The following is a 17,096-nucleotide window of genomic DNA, read 5'->3' on the forward strand; positions in this document are numbered from 1 at the left end:
TGTATACAATAAGGGAACATCAGTGGTACCAGGAGGGCTATGCCAAATGCCAAACCCTACCTTCATTTTTCCAGGTGCCACCATTGGCATTGTAGGAGAAGACTTACAATCATGGACTGTGAAATAGAGTCTGACGTTGAGCTGAGTTCCCAGGTATAAAGTGAATGTGTGGATTAACATCACGAGGCTTGGTGTGGACAGAGATGGCTATGTCCCTTACTAGTCAGGTGACAAGGCCACATCACAAACTCCTCAACCTTGGAATTGAGTTTCACATTAATGTCATTGGGACCCTATCGTCTAGCTCATAGGATTGGTGTGAGGATTTAAGGAAATGACATATAGAGTAAGTGCCTGGTAAGTGGCAGCTGTATATTATTGTTATTGTTATTACTACTGGCATTATCATTCTTGCCATGTAATGGCAGCATCTAAAATTTTTCTGGCAAAGGATTAAGTGGGCTGTCAACCTGATGACAGTCTTAGTTGAAATGAGATTTGACTTTCAAACCCTGTTTATGGGTTTAACGTCTTGCTCCATTTATATGGGAAAACAGGGAAGTGCCAATTGTCCCCTTCAGACTTAATAAGAAAACTCATAGAAATTGATAATCTTCAGAAAATGGAACTCAGAAATATTATTACCAGGGCCACACAGTGTTAAGTGAGGAGATCAATCAGTTACAGAATTTTCAGAGGTTAAAGCTTACTTTCCCAGGACAAAATAGCAACAACCTCTGAGTATGGGTGTTTTTCAGTACTCCTGAGTGAGGGTAACATCTACAGTTTCAAGGCACAGGATCATACCTGTTTTTCTGTAGTTGTGGGAAAAGGGAAAACCATTTTCTTTTCCTTGTTGAGATTTGACCCCTCCTCCCTGGCCCCCATTGCCCACTGGTATTTGGAAGGGCTTACATGTCAAGGCTAAACAAACACTAGGATTTTATCAGTTTGTAATGAGAGAAAAAGCAGGCATGAGAAGCCCAGGCTTGTAAGAGAGTCCAGTCCTCCGGGTGCTACATACTCACCTTAGGGAACCCAAAGGTGTTCGTTGTAGCCCAAACCCCAACAATCATCACAACAGGACTTTTTAGACTGTTGAGGAAACTAGAAGCTGAACTAGGCAACGCGTCTTCAAATGGGGCTTGCAGCAGAGACATAGAGGCCACCAGGGACAAGCTGGGGTGGATAAAGGCTACCAAGACTCAGGATATTCTGTGCACTAAGGCATCCCAGAGACAATGTAGGGTAGTGCCTAAGAGTCAGGCACTAAGGCATCCCAGAGACAATGTAGGGTAGTGCCTAAGAGTCAGGTTTCCCACCCAGCTGTCTGGGTTTGAATCCCAGCCATTCCATTACTAAACGTGTGATCTTGGGTCACTTCATGCCTCTGTGCCTCCATTTCTTCATCTGGGTAACAATCGTATCTACCTCCTAGGGCTGCTATCAAGACTTAGGAAGTTCATTCTTATCATGTCTATAACACTGTCCCGGAGACAGTCAGGGCTCAATAAATTTGAGCTACCATCATCATTCTTTCTCATCTCTTACTATACCCCAGGGACCCAGCCTATAAATGAGCATCCACCCCAAGGTTTCCAGATGGCTCTAGTTCTGAAACCTGTGTTGTCATGCACTTACCCAGGATTAATTTCCTTCTCAAATGCAGTCCTCAGCCTCCTTCTGGACCCCTCCCCTGCACAGCTCCCTGCTCCCTGTAGGATCCAGAGGTAGGACTTTGCTCCCATCCTCTCTTGCTGCTGCCTGACAAAGCTACTCACCTCCTTTGGGCCTCATCTGAAAAACCTGAGAATTCCTCCAAGAAAAGCCACCACTTGGGAGACAGTGACGAGATCCAAGAGCTGGACAATGAGTCCACTGGACCTCAGACTCCTCTTTTCCTAACTCTTTGGCATTATGTTTGGTCTTTACTAGAGTGACCTGGCTTGGGTGGTCTTGCCGTCTCTTTCTAAAGGTGGAGAAAGGAGGTATGACACTCCACTATTCAGATCCGTGAGGAAGACCAGGGCAACTTTTTTAACATGCTGGTAGCCCAGGGTTTGGCACCTAAGGAACCAGAGTCATGGAGATTCTTGAAGAATCTTCTCATAGATGAGGTGGGGAAACTTGGCATGGGGCAAGGGCATCACCAGGCTCCTTCACATCACTGCGGCCCCTGGGCCTGCCTTCCTTCCAGGGAGCTTCCTGCCCAGTCCTGGGCCCAGGAGAGTCAGCCAACAGAATCAGGCAACAAGGCTTATTCGAACCAAGAGAACATTTTTTATTGTCAGTAAGAATAAACAGCAACTCTTCAGAGATGATTGGCTAGAAAAGAAATTGGTGGGTTGTACAAAAAAACGTAAAGTACAAAACTGTTAATCTAAAATAAAATTAAAAAGAATATTTAAAAGGCTTTCTTTTAAGTTCTGAGACTTGACTTGACTTAATAAATGAAATAAAAACAGTTTCTTACACCTAAGAAACTGGGTTATGAAAGCTGTGCCTAGGATGTAGGGGAGAGCACACTGGGAGAAGGCATTCTTGCTGGTACCTTGAGTTCAGGAATCTACGTTGAGGCTTCCTCATCCACCATGATCACAGCCCCAGGGGATGCTGGGCTTGTTAGCACTCAAGCTCTGGGACGGATTGGCCCCTCTGTCTCCTCTCTAAGTGAGGACAACTGATGGGGAGAGTCTCCCACTCTCCAAGGCTTCGATGTTCCACGCATGGCTTTCCTCTTCCAGAAACTCCCCTCCCTGGCTCTCCCACGCAGCCCTAGTCAGCAGCAGCTCACAGGTCCGTGGACAGCGAGTCTGGGATCTGTTTGCCTTCTTCAGCCGATTTGCTGGCCAGCTTTTGAGAGAAGAGAATAAACAAGCACAAAACCAAGATGGGATTAGCAGATTAAGCACCAAAATGGAGCTTCCCAGTCCTAATCACAAGGGCCCCAACACTGACCTCTGCCCCGAGCCCAGTGAATGTGAGCTGCTATGACCTTGGCTTTGGCCAGAAAGGCAGTGGTAGACAGTAGAGTGAGCCCAGGCTCACTAGCCATGTGGACTTGGGCACATCACTTACCAAACCCTATGAGCCTCCCATATAAAATCCTAAGAGTGGGAGCTCAAATGGCACCATGCTTGGGAAGTGCTTAGCACAGTGCCTGACTCATCGTGTGGTCACGGTAAACTTGAGATTTGTGTAGTAGCAGAGTCCTGATTTCGTGTTACCTTAAGGATCAGATGTGTTATGGTACCTTCTTGATCTTGAGCAAAGGCCAACAAGTAACAATAGGAGATGGGACTTGCAGAATCAGTGCTTGGAAACTAATGTTCAATTTGTAGGATTTTGTGATATAGGTTGAATAGAAAAGTGCTGGAGCACTAAGGGGCAGTTTAGGCAAGGGTAGGCCACCTACTGCTTCTGAGGTCCCCGGGTCCTGCACATCCCTAGCTGGGGTCAATCCTGGTCAGAGGAGCCGCCTGAGGCCCCAGAGGAGAACTGCCCTCTGGGCATTGCTGCACAGTGTCCCAGAACTCAGGGCCTCCTGCCTATGCCTCCCTGGGAATGACCACATATGCACACACTTGCACACACAACCCCCCATTTTCTTCTCTCTGCATTGCTCTCTTCCCTTTCTCCTCCCAATGTCTTCCTTTCCTTCCACCCTCAGTGTCCTCACCATCGTCTTGAAGAACTGATTGACCTTCTTCCGTGTGAGTGTCTTCTTGTCACCATCTGAGAATTGGAGGAAGGTCTGGCTGAGGCGGGGGGATGTGGTGGCCTCGTCCAACCCAGGGATGCCTGCCACTGAGAGCGCCAGGGCTGGAAGGAGAGCAGAGCTGGGGCATGAATGGGTGGGTAGAGGAAGGGCAGTGCCTTGGGGGAGGTAGACAGGGTGAGGACTAGGGGACACAGCCAGCATCCAGGGATCACACATTGTATGTGCCAAGCAGGAGGCAGGATGCCTATTTCCTGCTGTGCCAGGGGACATTGAAGCTGTTCTCTTGCAGTGAAGCTTGCCCACCCTACAGACAAGGGTTCAGCCTCCTGGCTCCTGGTCAAAACCTCGCCCCAAAGCCCTGACATCCCCAGGAAACACAGAACCTTCTGCTCCAAGGCCAGGGACAGTGTGAGCTTACTCTTCCTCCAGCTCCCAACACCAACACCCTGGATTTCTCTCCCCATTGCAGGAGACAGTGGGAAGAGAGTCTCAAACCCATGTGTCACCTGGTGGAGGGGACAGATGGCCTAGTGGTTACAGCCCCAGCTTGGAGTCATAGAGACATGAAAAATTAGTTACTCTCTGCTGGTTTTGACATTGGCCAAATGGGAGAAGGAGCCCAGACCGCCAGGGTGTTGTGAGACCTGCTGAGAAGATACCAGTGAAATGGCTTGGGCCAAATGTTTAGGCTATCCTGGGTGGGGTGGCAGGGCAGTGGGTAGGTGCCTGTTCCAGGGAAGAGGGCCTGGGTCTGAACTCAGCCTCTGCCATTTGCTGGCTGGTGATAGGCAAGAGACTGATGTTCTCGGTGCCCCAGTTTCCTCATCCATACAATGGGGTGGATGACATGAACTACTTCCTGGGTACATGCGGTGGAGTAAATGAAATAATGAAGGAATAGCAGTTGGCGCAGGGCCTGGCACCCTCAACATTCAGGAAACAGCAAGCGTCTTCACCATGATCAGCCTGCTGAATTCCACAGGGCAGCACTGGCCCTGTCTTGTTCCCTTCTGACCTGGCCCTTAGCACACAGAGCCTGGCACATAGCAGCAGATGCCAAGGACTTCTGCGTGCCAGATGGAGTGCTCTCAGGCATGCCATGTCCCCTGTCGTGTCCCATGTTAGGGCCTCAGGTTCCCTTCTGTGAGTTAGGACCACCGGCTGTGCTCTAACCTCCTCACTGGACAGTGAGTGAGTGATGAGGGTGGCAGATAGGTAGCATCTATGCACCCAACACTCTGCAGCTATAAGATGTGGTGGCCATTTTTGTAAAGCCAGAAAGAGTCTTCCAGGTCCACAGAGAAGCCACAGGTCTTAGGGACATACCAACGGCAAACTTCTGGCCCCTGGGGAGGCCTGGCTAACTGAGAACAAGGGGCCACCTAGTGTGACAAGTGGATACCCAGTGAATCCTGAGGGCCCAAGGGACAGCAGGCCTCTCCCCTGTCCCTGCTGGAGCTTGCTGGGATGGTGTCACCCCCAGGAAGTGGTGGCTGTTGGGAGAGATTAGAGGGTGGAGAGCTGTGAGCAGAGCCTCTGACTCCAGGATGCCTGGCCCACTTTGTTGTGTAGACACAGCTCCCATTCGCCCTCCACCCACCAGGCTGGTGGCCTGCACTATCTCTATTCCCTCATGCTGGCGGCAGCAGGGGGCATACCTGGGATGGTAGGCATGGACTGGCTGGCAAAGCTCATTTGAGAGAGGACAGACGCCTTGAGGGGGATGGCCGCGTGCTCCGAGAGGTTGGTGTCACTCATGAACTCATGCTTCCTGGAAAGCTGGAGGAATACACCACATACACACACACACACACACACACAAAAAAAAAAAAAAAGAGAGAGAGGCTTAGCACGAGGCAGATCTGGGCTCTGAAAGATCAGTGATGAGGGCATGGCATGGTTTCTATGAAGTTGGCTCCAAGTTCATTTATTCTGTATTATACCATTCCATGCCAGTCTGCTGTGTATGGTTGCACAGGTTGCGCACTACACAACTACAGGTGGTGGGGGGGCATTCATTTAGACTATCATGTGAATGGCGTCCCCTAGAATCAACAAACACAGAAGACATTTCAATTCTTATCCATCCACGCGAGAGTAGCTTGTGAGGTCCACTGGGAAGTTTCTGGAGGGCCCTTTCTTCACCAAGGCATCTTGGTTGGCCCCTTGCTCTTTCATCTGGTACCCCTCCCTTGCCAGGGCAGTTACTCTGTCTCCCACTCCCAGGTTCCCAGAACAATTCCAACAAACCTCTTTTCCAGGGGGAAACTAAGATTGAATCCAGGCCTGTCTGAAACCAAGTCTCATTTTTAAATAGTCATTAGTTTACAAGACCAAAACTCTCAAAGCCAGGACAGTGAGATTTCATCTCTGTATCCCCACCTGGACTCCTGGCACACAGGAGGGGCTTGCAGGGGTCTGAGATGTCAGTGGTTAGAATAGGCCTGGGGCTGGGGCTATAGAAACACCTAGCTCAGTACTAAGTGGGCTGCTCTCCCCTTTGGTGGGAGAACAGGTGGATTCTCCCAAGCCTGGAAAAGCCCTGTGTGATGGTGGAAAGGACACACACAGGTTCTGAAGTGCAAAGGTCAGGGCTCAACTCCCAGCTCTGTCATGTCCCAGCCACCCCAGCTGCCCGGGCATGAGTAAGCACTTCACCTCTCAGCTCCTCAGGTGCCACCTCTGCAACACCCATAGCACCGCAATGGCAGGCTTCAGGAAGCCCATATCTGGAAGCCCAGGGTTTTGTGCCCAGCATGTAGTGGAGATTTGCTAACAGTGCTGGAGAGGCAACCTGCCTCAGCCACTCACCCGCTTCAGGTCCGATTCTGCAGCTGCTTTCTCATCCGCAAACACCACGCTGCTTCTCTTTGTCCTCTTCTTGGACCTCCGCAGCTTGACCTCAGGCAGGGTGCTCCCCGGGGAGATCGGCTCCTCCTGCTCCACTCTCGGAGTCTTGGGTCGTGCTAAATCCAGGTCAAAGCTGAAAGGCCAGAGGGGCAGCAATAGAAACTGCAGTTAGAGCTTCAGTGGAACTGCCTTGCAAGGACCCAGGAAGCTGAAGGGGACCTTTGGGCTGCCTGAGCTGTCACTACAGGGTCAAGAGTAGATCAGCAAATCTGGCAGAGGATTTGGGGAGCAACTTGCTCAATCCACAAATACTTAAATGTGATGAGTAAATTTCACTTTATTTTATTCATGGTAAAATGAAATGGAAAGAAGTGAGCCATAAAAAAGAAACTGGTGGTGAGGAAAGAAGACTGGTTGAAAGCATGAATGCGGATTCAAATCCAGGCATGGCCAGTTCTTAGCTGAATGAATAACTGCATGAATGAGTAAATCACTCAACCTCTTCCAGCCATCATTTCCTTTTCAGTAAATGGGGGTCTTCACAGAGACCTTGCAGAGTGGCCATGAGATAAGGTCTGAGGAACCCTTGGCATATTCTTGGCATATGGTAAGTGCTGAGTTGCTCATGTATCTATGATTAGAACAGATGAGTTGGGCAGGGTGAATGGTGCCCCCTAGAATTGTGAAACACAAGACGTTTCCATCCTTTTCCCTCTGGGCAAGAGTAACCTCTGAGGCCTGCGGAGAAGTTTCTGGAGGGTCCAACAATGATGGCCAGAGGGCTCCAGGAAGGTGGAAGGGGGCAAGGGAGGGAAGACCCCCGACAGAGCGGTGGGTAGGTGGTGCAGGAGGAAGAGCTCTGCAATGGGGACATCCCATCGTGGTTGGGAGGAGCTTCCTTGAAAGGGAACAGATCCCTACGAGAGGTGACAATATTCCAGAAGGATGCAGGCTTGGTGAGGAGCTCTGGCTGGCTGACAGAGATCACTGGACTAGAAGTCTGGGAGCTGCAGGTGAGTCCTGCTGGGTTCTCAGGAAAGCTGCCTTGCCTCTCTGAGCCTCTGATAATCCCCTAAAAATGGTACTAACCATGAGCCTCCTAGGGTAGTTGTGAGACTCCAGATGGGAAAAGGTTTTTAAACTGAGAGGAGGAAGGGAAAGGTAGAAGGGATGTTGCCAGAGAAGAGAGAGAAGGAGGGGGGATTGAGCTAGGGAGGCAGGGTTGTTGGGGGCTCCCTGGGGTGCAGGGACTGACCTCTCTGAGGTGGGCTTGCTGGGGGTGCTGCAGTCAGAATTCATGGAAGCCAGAGAGATGATGGACATCTGTCTGTACGAGCGCAGCATAGACCTGGGACGGCCCACTCTCCTGTCGTCAAAGTCAGGCTGTGGTGAGAGAACAGGGTGGTTAGCAGCTGTAGCCTGGGGAAGGTGGCCCCAGCCTTCCTGTCACCTTCTTCCTCCACCTGGGCAGGGCAGAGTTGTCGGGCTGAGTGGAGCATCAGCACAAAAGTTCCTGGCTGGCTGAGGCTAGGGGGTTCTTGTAGAATAACGAATGTGGCTGCCCTTTACTCCTGGTTCCTGGAAGGTAATATCTAAGTCTTTGGAATTTCCTATGTGATAGTAGTATCCTTGTTATTATTCATGGTGGCCCCCTTGACCATACTTGATTTTATGCTAATAAGATGGCTCCTGATGGCCAGAAAGACCAGCTCTATGATTATAGGGCGGAGCTTTGAGCCACATAATATCAGCTCAACCTCCAGGGAGTGGACAGGCCCAGAGACTGATTTCCATCACGTGGCCAATGGTTCACTCTATCATGATATGACTACATAATGAAACCCCAATAAAAACTCTGGACATTAGGTTCCAGTGAACTTCTCTGGCTGGTAATCATACATCAATGTGCCAGAAGGGGGGGATGCATCTGGAATACATGGAAACTTCATGTTTGGGACCCTCCTGGACCTCACTCTGTGTCTCTTTATCTGGCTGGTCTTGATTTGTATCATAAACTGAAATCATAAGTATCATGCTTTCCTAAGTTCTGTGAATTATTCTAGTGAACTACGAAACTATGAAACGATGGGGTAGTGGGAATCTCCCGGTTTGTAACCAGCTAGGCAGAAGTGTGGGTGGCCTGGGTCCCTGAAGCTTATAGTTGGTGTCTGAAGTGGGAAGCGTCTAAGACTGTGCTTCTAACCTGTGAAATGTGACGTAACTCCAGGGAGTTAGCATCAGAATTGCATTGCAGGGACTTCATGTAGGGAGTGTTGAAAGTGACAACCTGTCTCATGGAAAAAAATCTTTGAATCAAAAGAGACCTGAGTGCACCTGTAGGCTCTTCTAGTAATTCACTTTTCTTCTCTGGGTCTCAGTTTTACCATCTGTAAAATGGGAAGGCTGGACCAGATGGTTTTAAAGGAATTGCATGGCCTTGACATTTTATAACACCAGTTAATAAGGGAAAGGATGAAGAAGCACCCTATCAGAACCAGGCTCACGGCCTCTTTAGGTCAAGGAGCTCAGTGGCCAAAACCACTGGCCTTGAACTAAGAGAGCCAGATGCAAATTCTGCCCCACACTCATTTGCCACATAGACTCTGGCAAGTTACCTGACCTTCTGAACCTCAGAAGAAATACAAGGGGTTAAAAATCATTCTTGCCTCTCAGGCTTGTGGTGAGGATTAAATGACCTAGTAGATGTCAAGTTCTTGAATCAGGCCTGGCACATAGTAGATGCTACATCAACGTAGCTTTCATTATTATTACACACTCCCTTGAGTAGTTGATATCTGCACAATCCAGCTGTTAACTGGAGTTTTATCCGGGGGTTACTTTTGCTGGACCAAGTTTCCAGGAGGTTTCCCCTGGATGGGATCCAGCATCGCTGGCCATCATTATATTCTCTTTGGAAGCAGCTTCCTTTGCTGGATCCCCTCCAACTTCAGCCTCCAGCATGCTTCCCTGCCCTACCCTGCCCAATCCCACCCCTCCAAGCCATAGGAACCACCCATACCATCTCTCGGACACCGTACTCCTTCTCCACCTTCATTTTCAGGTTCTTGAAACATTCCTCCATCCGGTCATGGAAGGGTCGCAAGTTATCTGACACCCTTTTCTCATGGATCTTAATCCCAGCTCCCAAGAAGGGGATCTGGAGAGAAAGTGGTAAAGAATGAGCCAGAGGCTGGCCGGTGGGCCTCAGCCTGGCACCACGACCATCAAGGCAGCTGCAGTCAAGTCTGCCTGCTAAGAATTCATCAAGGGCTTCAGGGTCCTCAGAAACCTGCACACAGGGTCCCCAGCCATGGGAAATGGGGAAAGTTGCGAATATGAGGTTTGCTCTGGAAAGGGGAGAAAGACCCCCAGCTTCCCTTGCCTCATAGGAGGGCTGTTCCCCATGAGAGGCCACATGCTTGGGAAAATTGCCCCCTTAAAGAATCTACTTGGGGGCAGAGTGTGGGGATCAGAGGAGGGGAATCTCTGTTGCATTGATTTAAAACCTTGCCTAAGATGTTCTTGGCAATACTAAAGGGAAAGGATGAATGTCAGAAGCTGGGAGATAGAGGAAGGCAAGAGCTGAGAGAAAACAGAGGAGGGGGCATAGCTTCTTCTTACCACATGGAGCCAATTGCACTTTATACAGGTGCTGAAGAAGGATATGAATGTGCTAACATCATAAAGTTAACCCACCAGTAGGGAGCTTTGAAAAGTGATGTAAAAGCCTTAGGAAGATGAGGGAAGAAGAGAGGATTGATGTGAGGGAGTTGAAGTCTTATTTGTCCCCATAGGAGGTCAGTGGATACTGTCTAAGTGGCAGCTACGTTCGGGCAGAGTAGCAGAGCCATGGTGGGCACTGGTAGAAAGAGAAGCTGAGAACTTTAGTTGTGTGGTCTCAGGGAAACATAACCAGGGCAGCAAAGGGGTATATTATGAATTATTTGGGAAAAAATTGCTTTCATGATGGTGACATAAAGATATTTCTGCGTACTTCTAATGGAGGTCTCCCAGAAATGACAAGGTGAAGGAGAAACTGAAATCTTCAGTGAAACTTGGAGACATTCATAAACCTGCCACACAATATGTGTGCCAGGAGGCAGGAGGACATAACTGACCTTCCAGAGTAGAGGAGGGAGGTGGTGATAAGAAGAAGCCAATCTGCCTCCAGGAAGCCAGGAGGGCCTCAGAGATTGGAGGCACCAGGCACTACAGAGAAGGTGGGTGAGCTGAGGGGCCAAACACAGAGGAATGTGTTGAAGTTCTGTATCAGGAGCAGTTAGATTGCCTTACTGCCTCACCTTGCAGCCAAGTGTTCTTTTTTCCCATTTTCCCAAGAAGGAGGAGCTTATCCTCTAGAACAATTAGAACAAGGAGCTCTGGGCTTAGGGGCATCAGGCACAACAGAAGGCAGAAGGAGGAGCCAGACTGCAAATAAGGAGTTGAAGAGAAAGTCTGCATTTGGGTCCTGAGAGCTCCACTTCCCAATTCCCAAATGGCCAGCAGTGTAGCAGCTGGGATTATCTTTCTATATAACAGCTTGAAGGTTCTGACTCTGGAGAATGTGAATGGTCCCATGTAGAGAGAGACATCTGTGGGTCATTCCGTTGCCACACAGCAATGCTACCCAGTTGCCAAGGCCCTCTCTCATGTACACAGATTTTCTTTAGCCTCGCTCTTAACTATGAAGAGAATGCAAAGTATCACCAGACATTTGAGGAAAGTCTCCAATGTGAAAGACAGAGACCAGACCAACAGATAGGGAAGAAAGCAAACAAGGAAGAAAAGAAGGAAAGAATAAAGGAAGAAAAAACAGAATGAATTTGGAAGAAATAAAGAGAGCCTAAGGAAACATGTTTTTCTAAAAAATTTAACTAATATATAGGAACAGAAAAGAGCCTCCATTCATGAAAAAGACAAAGATTTTATATAAAAAAGAATGCTAATGGAAAAACTACATATAAAAAGTAGTGAGATAAAGTTGTAAATGGAGATAATTTATGGCTTTAGTTTTACATATTAGAAAAGACAGAAAATAAATTAGCTAAGCATACATCTCAAGATATTAGTAAAAGAACAGCAAACTAAATTCAAAGGGAGAAAAGGAATGAAATTAATAAAGGTGAGAGTGGACATGAATAAAAATAGAAAACAAATTTACAACAGAGAGGATCAACAGAGCCAAAATTTGTTTCTTTGAAAAGATACAACATTAATAAACTCCTAAGAAGACTAAATTAAGAAAATACAAGGTACTAATAATCAATATTAGGATTGAAAAACATAACTACAAGAAGTACAAATGTTATAAAAGATCATAAGACGAGTGTATTACGAAAAGTTAACAGAAAATAAAATTTAAAAACAATACCATTTACAATAGAATTTAAAATATCAAATACCTAAGAGCAGATCTAATAAGGTATATGAAAGAAAATAAAATACGTGAAAGCCACAAAATTTTGCTGAGAGAAATGAAAGAACTATATAAATGGAGAGATATTCCATGTTCATGGATGAGAAGATAGCCATTCTCTCCAATTTAATCTAATAGTTAATGTACAATTAATCCAAATCTCAATGTGTTTTGGAGGAGTGTGTGAACATTGGCAAGGTTATTTTAAAATTTATAGAGAAATACAAAGGACTTAGAAGAGGCAAGACACACTTGATGAAAAGCAACAACTGAGGTACACTGACTTAGATTTCAAGACTTAAGATGGTGTGGTATTGATATAAGCATGGACATAGACCATGGATCAGAATAGAAAGTCCAGAATAGACAAACACATATATGGTCAATTTGGGGGGTCAAAAGTGGGGGAAAATAGTCTTTTCAACACATGGTGCTGAAGAAATTGGAAATCCGTGTAAGAAAATAATCTGCCTCTTACTTTACGTCAGTCAAAATGGATCATACACCTAAATGTATAAGATAAAACAATAAAAACTCAGAATAAAACACAGGAGAATATCTTCATGATCTTGGGGTAGTTGAGGTTTCTTAAAGTGCACACAAAAGCACTAATCATTTAAAAATATGATAAATTAAACCTGACTAAAATTACTACTACTGTTCATCAAAATACATCATTAAGAAAGCAAACAGACAAGCCAGACTAAGAGAAGATATTTGCAATACATATATTTAACAGAAAATGCATATCTAGAATATATAAACTCCTATAAATCAATAATAAAAAGACAATTAACAACATAAGTGAAAGATCTGAAAAAGTATTTCACAAAAGGGTAATCCAATTAGCAGTAAGCATATGAAAAGGTGCTGAACATCATTGCTCATGAAGGAAATGCAAATTAAAACTAAACTGAGATATCATTACACATCCACCAGAAGGACTAGAATTAAAAAAGACTCCCAGTATCAAGTGTCAGAGAGAATGTGGATCAACTGACTTAGAAGTTGTGTGGGAGTGAAAATTGATTCAGCCACTTTGAAAAACTGCTTCTTGTGTCCAGTAAGGTTAAATGTGCATGGCCCAGCACTTCCACTACTGCATGTATACTGAGGGAAGTGAGTGCTTAGGTCCATCAAAAGGCATAAACAGGAATGTTCATAGCAACTTTACTCATAATATACAACACCTGAAAACAACCCAAGTGTCCAACAGAATGGATAAATAAATTGACATATTATTGGTAATTTAGATACACATATAATAGATGACACTTAAGAAACAACAAAAAAGTCAAACGTCTAGTATGTGCAACAACCCAGAAGAATCTCAAAGGCATTATATTGAGCCAAAGAAGCTACAGATACAGTAGTACATACTGTACTGTATAATACAATTTATAAGAGGTTCAAGAACAGGCAAAATAACCTAACCTATGGTGATAGAAGATTGGCAGTACCTACTAAAGCTGAATATCCTCACATGCTATGACCAAGCGAGTCAATGCATAGGTATATACCCAACAAAAATTTTGCATAGGTGTACCAAAAAGACACACACAAGGAAGTTCAGAATAGCATTACTTGTAATAGCCCCAAACTGAAATAAACCCAATTCTCTATTAGTAGAAAAATAAATAAACGCATTTTGGCATAGTTACATAAGCCAGCTGTATGGACTACTATATAGCAATGAAAATGAATGTGAATCATAGTTATGATTCACAAACAAAATGAATTTCTTTCACAAACATAACATTGGGCAAAATAAGTTAGATATGAAAGACTGTATATTATGTGATTCTGTTTCTATGTAGGTCAAAATTAAGCAAATCTAAACTGTAGTGTTTAAGAATGAGTGTTTGGGTGGTAAAGTATTTTTTTTAAAGCAAGGCAATGATTACTATAAAAACAGAACAGTGCTCACTCTTAGGGAAGGAGGCCTAAGATAGGATTAGGGGAGCTAGCAGAATTCTATTTCATCTAGGTGGTGGTCAAACGGATGTATGTTTTTGATAAATCAGTGGGTTATATATTTTTATGTGTACTTTTCTGTACATAATATTTCACAACAAAAGCTTTAAAAGAAGAGCGTACTATAGACATCTTTTTATGCCAAAAAATAGAAAGTCTTCACAAAGAAAAGAAATTAACAAGCTATCGATCTTGAAATCTGCAAAACGTTGAACACCAAATATACTTTGAAGGCTTCAGCATTTGTTCGGTTGCTAGAGGTACAAATACATTCACTCCCCTTGAAATCTAACCTTCTTGTGTTTTAAGTAAATTCCAAGTGTATTTGGCTTTGCAAAACCAAAATCCAAACTAGAATTAAGCTCCAAGTGAGCAGGGAGCAGGCCCAATTTTGTCCATCACTATCTCTGTTGTCTAGGACACAACAGAGGCTCAATAAATATAAGTTGCAAGAACAAATGGAATGAAACAGGTAGGGAAGAGCTAATCTGCTGCATGTGATAATGTTAAAAGGCTGCCTTCACTATGAGCAGGGCTGCATCTTTTGCATGCAGATGCCCATAGTTAGGGTGCCTGGGCTCTGGATGGGAGGGATATGGCTCAGGTCAACCTCTTTTGGGGGTTAGGTGGACCTCTGTATAGGTGGTCTCAGGAGCAGCGGGTGGCGCTAAGGAGAAGGCAGCCACTAGGGGTCGGTGTCTGAAGGCGCCTAGCTAATAGCTCTCAGAAGCCATCACATCTAATAGAGTACATACTTTCAAAGTCTTCCTGCTTTGTTGGTAATGTCCCTCTAGTAAGCTCCAAGACAGTAGTAGAATTTTCTTAGAAGGTACAGCTTGGTATTCGCTGTGCTGTGAAGCTGCAGTTCATTCTTTGGGTACAGCAAACACAGCATGGAGAAGCTGTTTCCAGATGAGAAGAGGTCCCCAGCGGAGAGGACCAGGGCAATGGTATAGATTCACAGTGACATCCAACAACTAAGGAAATCTGTGTGACATGTTAGCCTTCCCTGAGGTCTCCCAGCAATATCTGAGGATGGGAACGAATCAAAGCCTGGCCTTCCTGCTTCCCAAGTTGGGGGTGCTGAGGGAGAACATCATTATTTGAATAATAAAGGGCATGATGACCCTAGAAGGCTGGGGACCTTGGGGATATTTGGGCTTCACAGGTGTCACAAGGTAAAAAGAAAGAAAATTCCAGACAGACACACAACATGCATTCGGGAAAAGCGCGTCTGTGCAGTGCTTGGTGTTTCATTTTTAAAGCCCCACTTTGCATAAATTGGCAGAGACAGAGAAGGACCTGAATTAGGAATTCTTATTTTAAGAAAAGAGGCTGCACCCAATGCTTCTCATTCCCTGATTTCCCTAGAGTAACAAAAACTCCCAAGCACAAAAGCTTGCTTCTTTTGCACAGTGACTGGCAAGAAGAAAGAGAGGGAGGGCAGGCAGCTGCAAGCTGCTATCACCTGCCCCTGCATCCACTGCTCACCTCCCGCCAGCTCCTGCCCTCCGGAGCCCACCCCTGTGTTCTGCTGGGTGGTTTGCTGAGAGCCCAGTGTGGGCGAATGTCTGAGGAGGGGGCTGCTCTGGGCCTGGAGGGGAAGCCTAGCCCTGTGTAAGCCTCTATGAGAGGGATCTAGCCGACTGTTGCTTCTGCAGGGAGAGGGAGAATGAGACAGAAGAGGAAGAGAAGCCAAGAGAGGAGTAAGATGTGTGGGGGTAGGAGGCAAGGAATAGAAGTGCAGGGTTCTAAGAGAGAGAGGGAAAGACAGAGACAGATGCACAGGGAGAAAGAGAGAAAGGAGGAAAGACAGAGTCCACAGGAAAAAGAGCGATGCAAAGAGAGAATGGAAGGAGAGGCAGGTAAGTGGTCAGCCTGAGACAGCAGGGTGGTGCCTTCTAAGCCCGTGGGCTGAGCAGCAGCTTGTGTGGGATGTAGACCCTTTGACTCACAACCACCCACACAAAGGCCTCAATTATTTTCAAAACCTGATATCCATCTGAGCATTATTGCAACAAACTGGGTCAGCTCTAAAAGGAGGAGAAGTGGGAGTAGGGGCTCAAGTCTTCTATTATCAGATTGGCCTGTGCTGGGTGTCGGGGGAAGGTGCTGGTTTGGAGTGTGGGGGCCTGGTGTTCATTTGCATCCCGCTGTGAAAAGCCATCCCCTGAATTCGACATCAAATAAGATAAACTTAGCACCATCCAGCATAGCACTGCTGCCTGGCACCATGCAACACCCAAGAGTGCAGTGCCCCAAATCTCTGTTACAGGATGAACCTGCTCAGGTGTGATACAGAGTTGGAAGAGGGGCTGAAAAGCAAGGGACAGGAGGGCATGTGAATTTAGGCTGCCTCAGCCAGAGCCTAGTGTGGGGCAAGTAAACCATGGTGGGGGGAGAGGAAGGAGGGCAGGATGCTCCCCTGGCCAGCTCTGCCTTACCTGCCACGCAATCAGATCCTTGAGGTGGGTCAGCTTGTCCTGGTCCTCAGGGTGGTCCCTGACATACTCTTCAGTGAAGAAGGCCTGGGGAGGACAGACAGGAGGTCAGGGTTTCCTGTTCATGTGGCATTTCACAGCCAATCTCTTTGGCACTGGGAGAAGATTCAATTTGAGAGGGGCAAGGATGAGGTCACAGGCACGTGGATGGAACAAGAGTGAGAGGTCTGGAGAAACTGACATTGTTTTATCTGCTTTGAGGCTCAGATCAGCACCCAGTGGGAATGGGCTGCAAACTCTGGGGAAGTCGTTCTCAAAGTCAGGTTCCTGAGCCAGTAGCAGCAGTGGTACTTTGGAACTTGTTAGAGATGCAAATTCTCTAGCCCCAGCCCAGATAGCCTGAATCAGAAACTCTGGGGGTGTGATGAGGACCTGTGTGTCAGGAAGCACTGTAGGGGATTCTGATGCTCCTTTCAAGTTTGAGAACATTGCTCTGTGGAAAATAATTCAGTAATGAACCTCACTGGGTGGGTGTGCCAGCTCACCTCATGGCCTCCCTCATTGCAAGTGACCCTGGCAGCCCCTTTCTGGGGCTCATGTCCTTAGTATGTGCGTATGTATAAACAGACATATCCTATTACTGCTCAGGGCTGAGCAAAGGGTTACCAATGATGACTGCATGGGTATCTGAGGG

General features: G+C 46.5%; 1 protein-coding gene across 5 annotated transcripts in view; it reads right to left on the reverse strand.

The window, feature by feature from the left end:
* Nucleotides 1-2,260: 2,260 nt before the first annotated feature.
* DOCK2 (dedicator of cytokinesis 2) overlaps nucleotides 2,261-17,096 on the reverse strand; it is a 445,548-nt gene continuing 430,712 nt past the window's right edge. For 3 of the 5 annotated variants that reach the window (XM_055285285.2, XM_063642612.1, XM_063642613.1), the window contains 7 exons: nucleotides 16,406-16,489; nucleotides 9,591-9,728; nucleotides 7,827-7,954; nucleotides 6,533-6,704; nucleotides 5,380-5,500; nucleotides 3,680-3,822; nucleotides 2,261-2,853 (listed from right to left, as the gene is read on the reverse strand). In XM_055285285.2, coding sequence (XP_055141260.1) covers nucleotides 2,791-2,853; nucleotides 3,680-3,822; nucleotides 5,380-5,500; nucleotides 6,533-6,704; nucleotides 7,827-7,954; nucleotides 9,591-9,728; nucleotides 16,406-16,489 — 849 coding nt within the window. In that variant the 3' untranslated portion in view covers nucleotides 2,261-2,790. The remainder of the gene's footprint in view (nucleotides 2,854-3,679; nucleotides 3,823-5,379; nucleotides 5,501-6,532; nucleotides 6,705-7,826; nucleotides 7,955-9,590; nucleotides 9,729-16,405; nucleotides 16,490-17,096) is intronic. The other 2 variants (XM_055285286.2, XM_063642614.1) reach the window with 1 other exon arrangement.

Source organism: Symphalangus syndactylus, chromosome 7 (assembly GCF_028878055.3).
Source record: "Symphalangus syndactylus isolate Jambi chromosome 7, NHGRI_mSymSyn1-v2.1_pri, whole genome shotgun sequence".
NCBI classification, from domain to species: Eukaryota; Metazoa; Chordata; class Mammalia; order Primates; family Hylobatidae; genus Symphalangus; species Symphalangus syndactylus.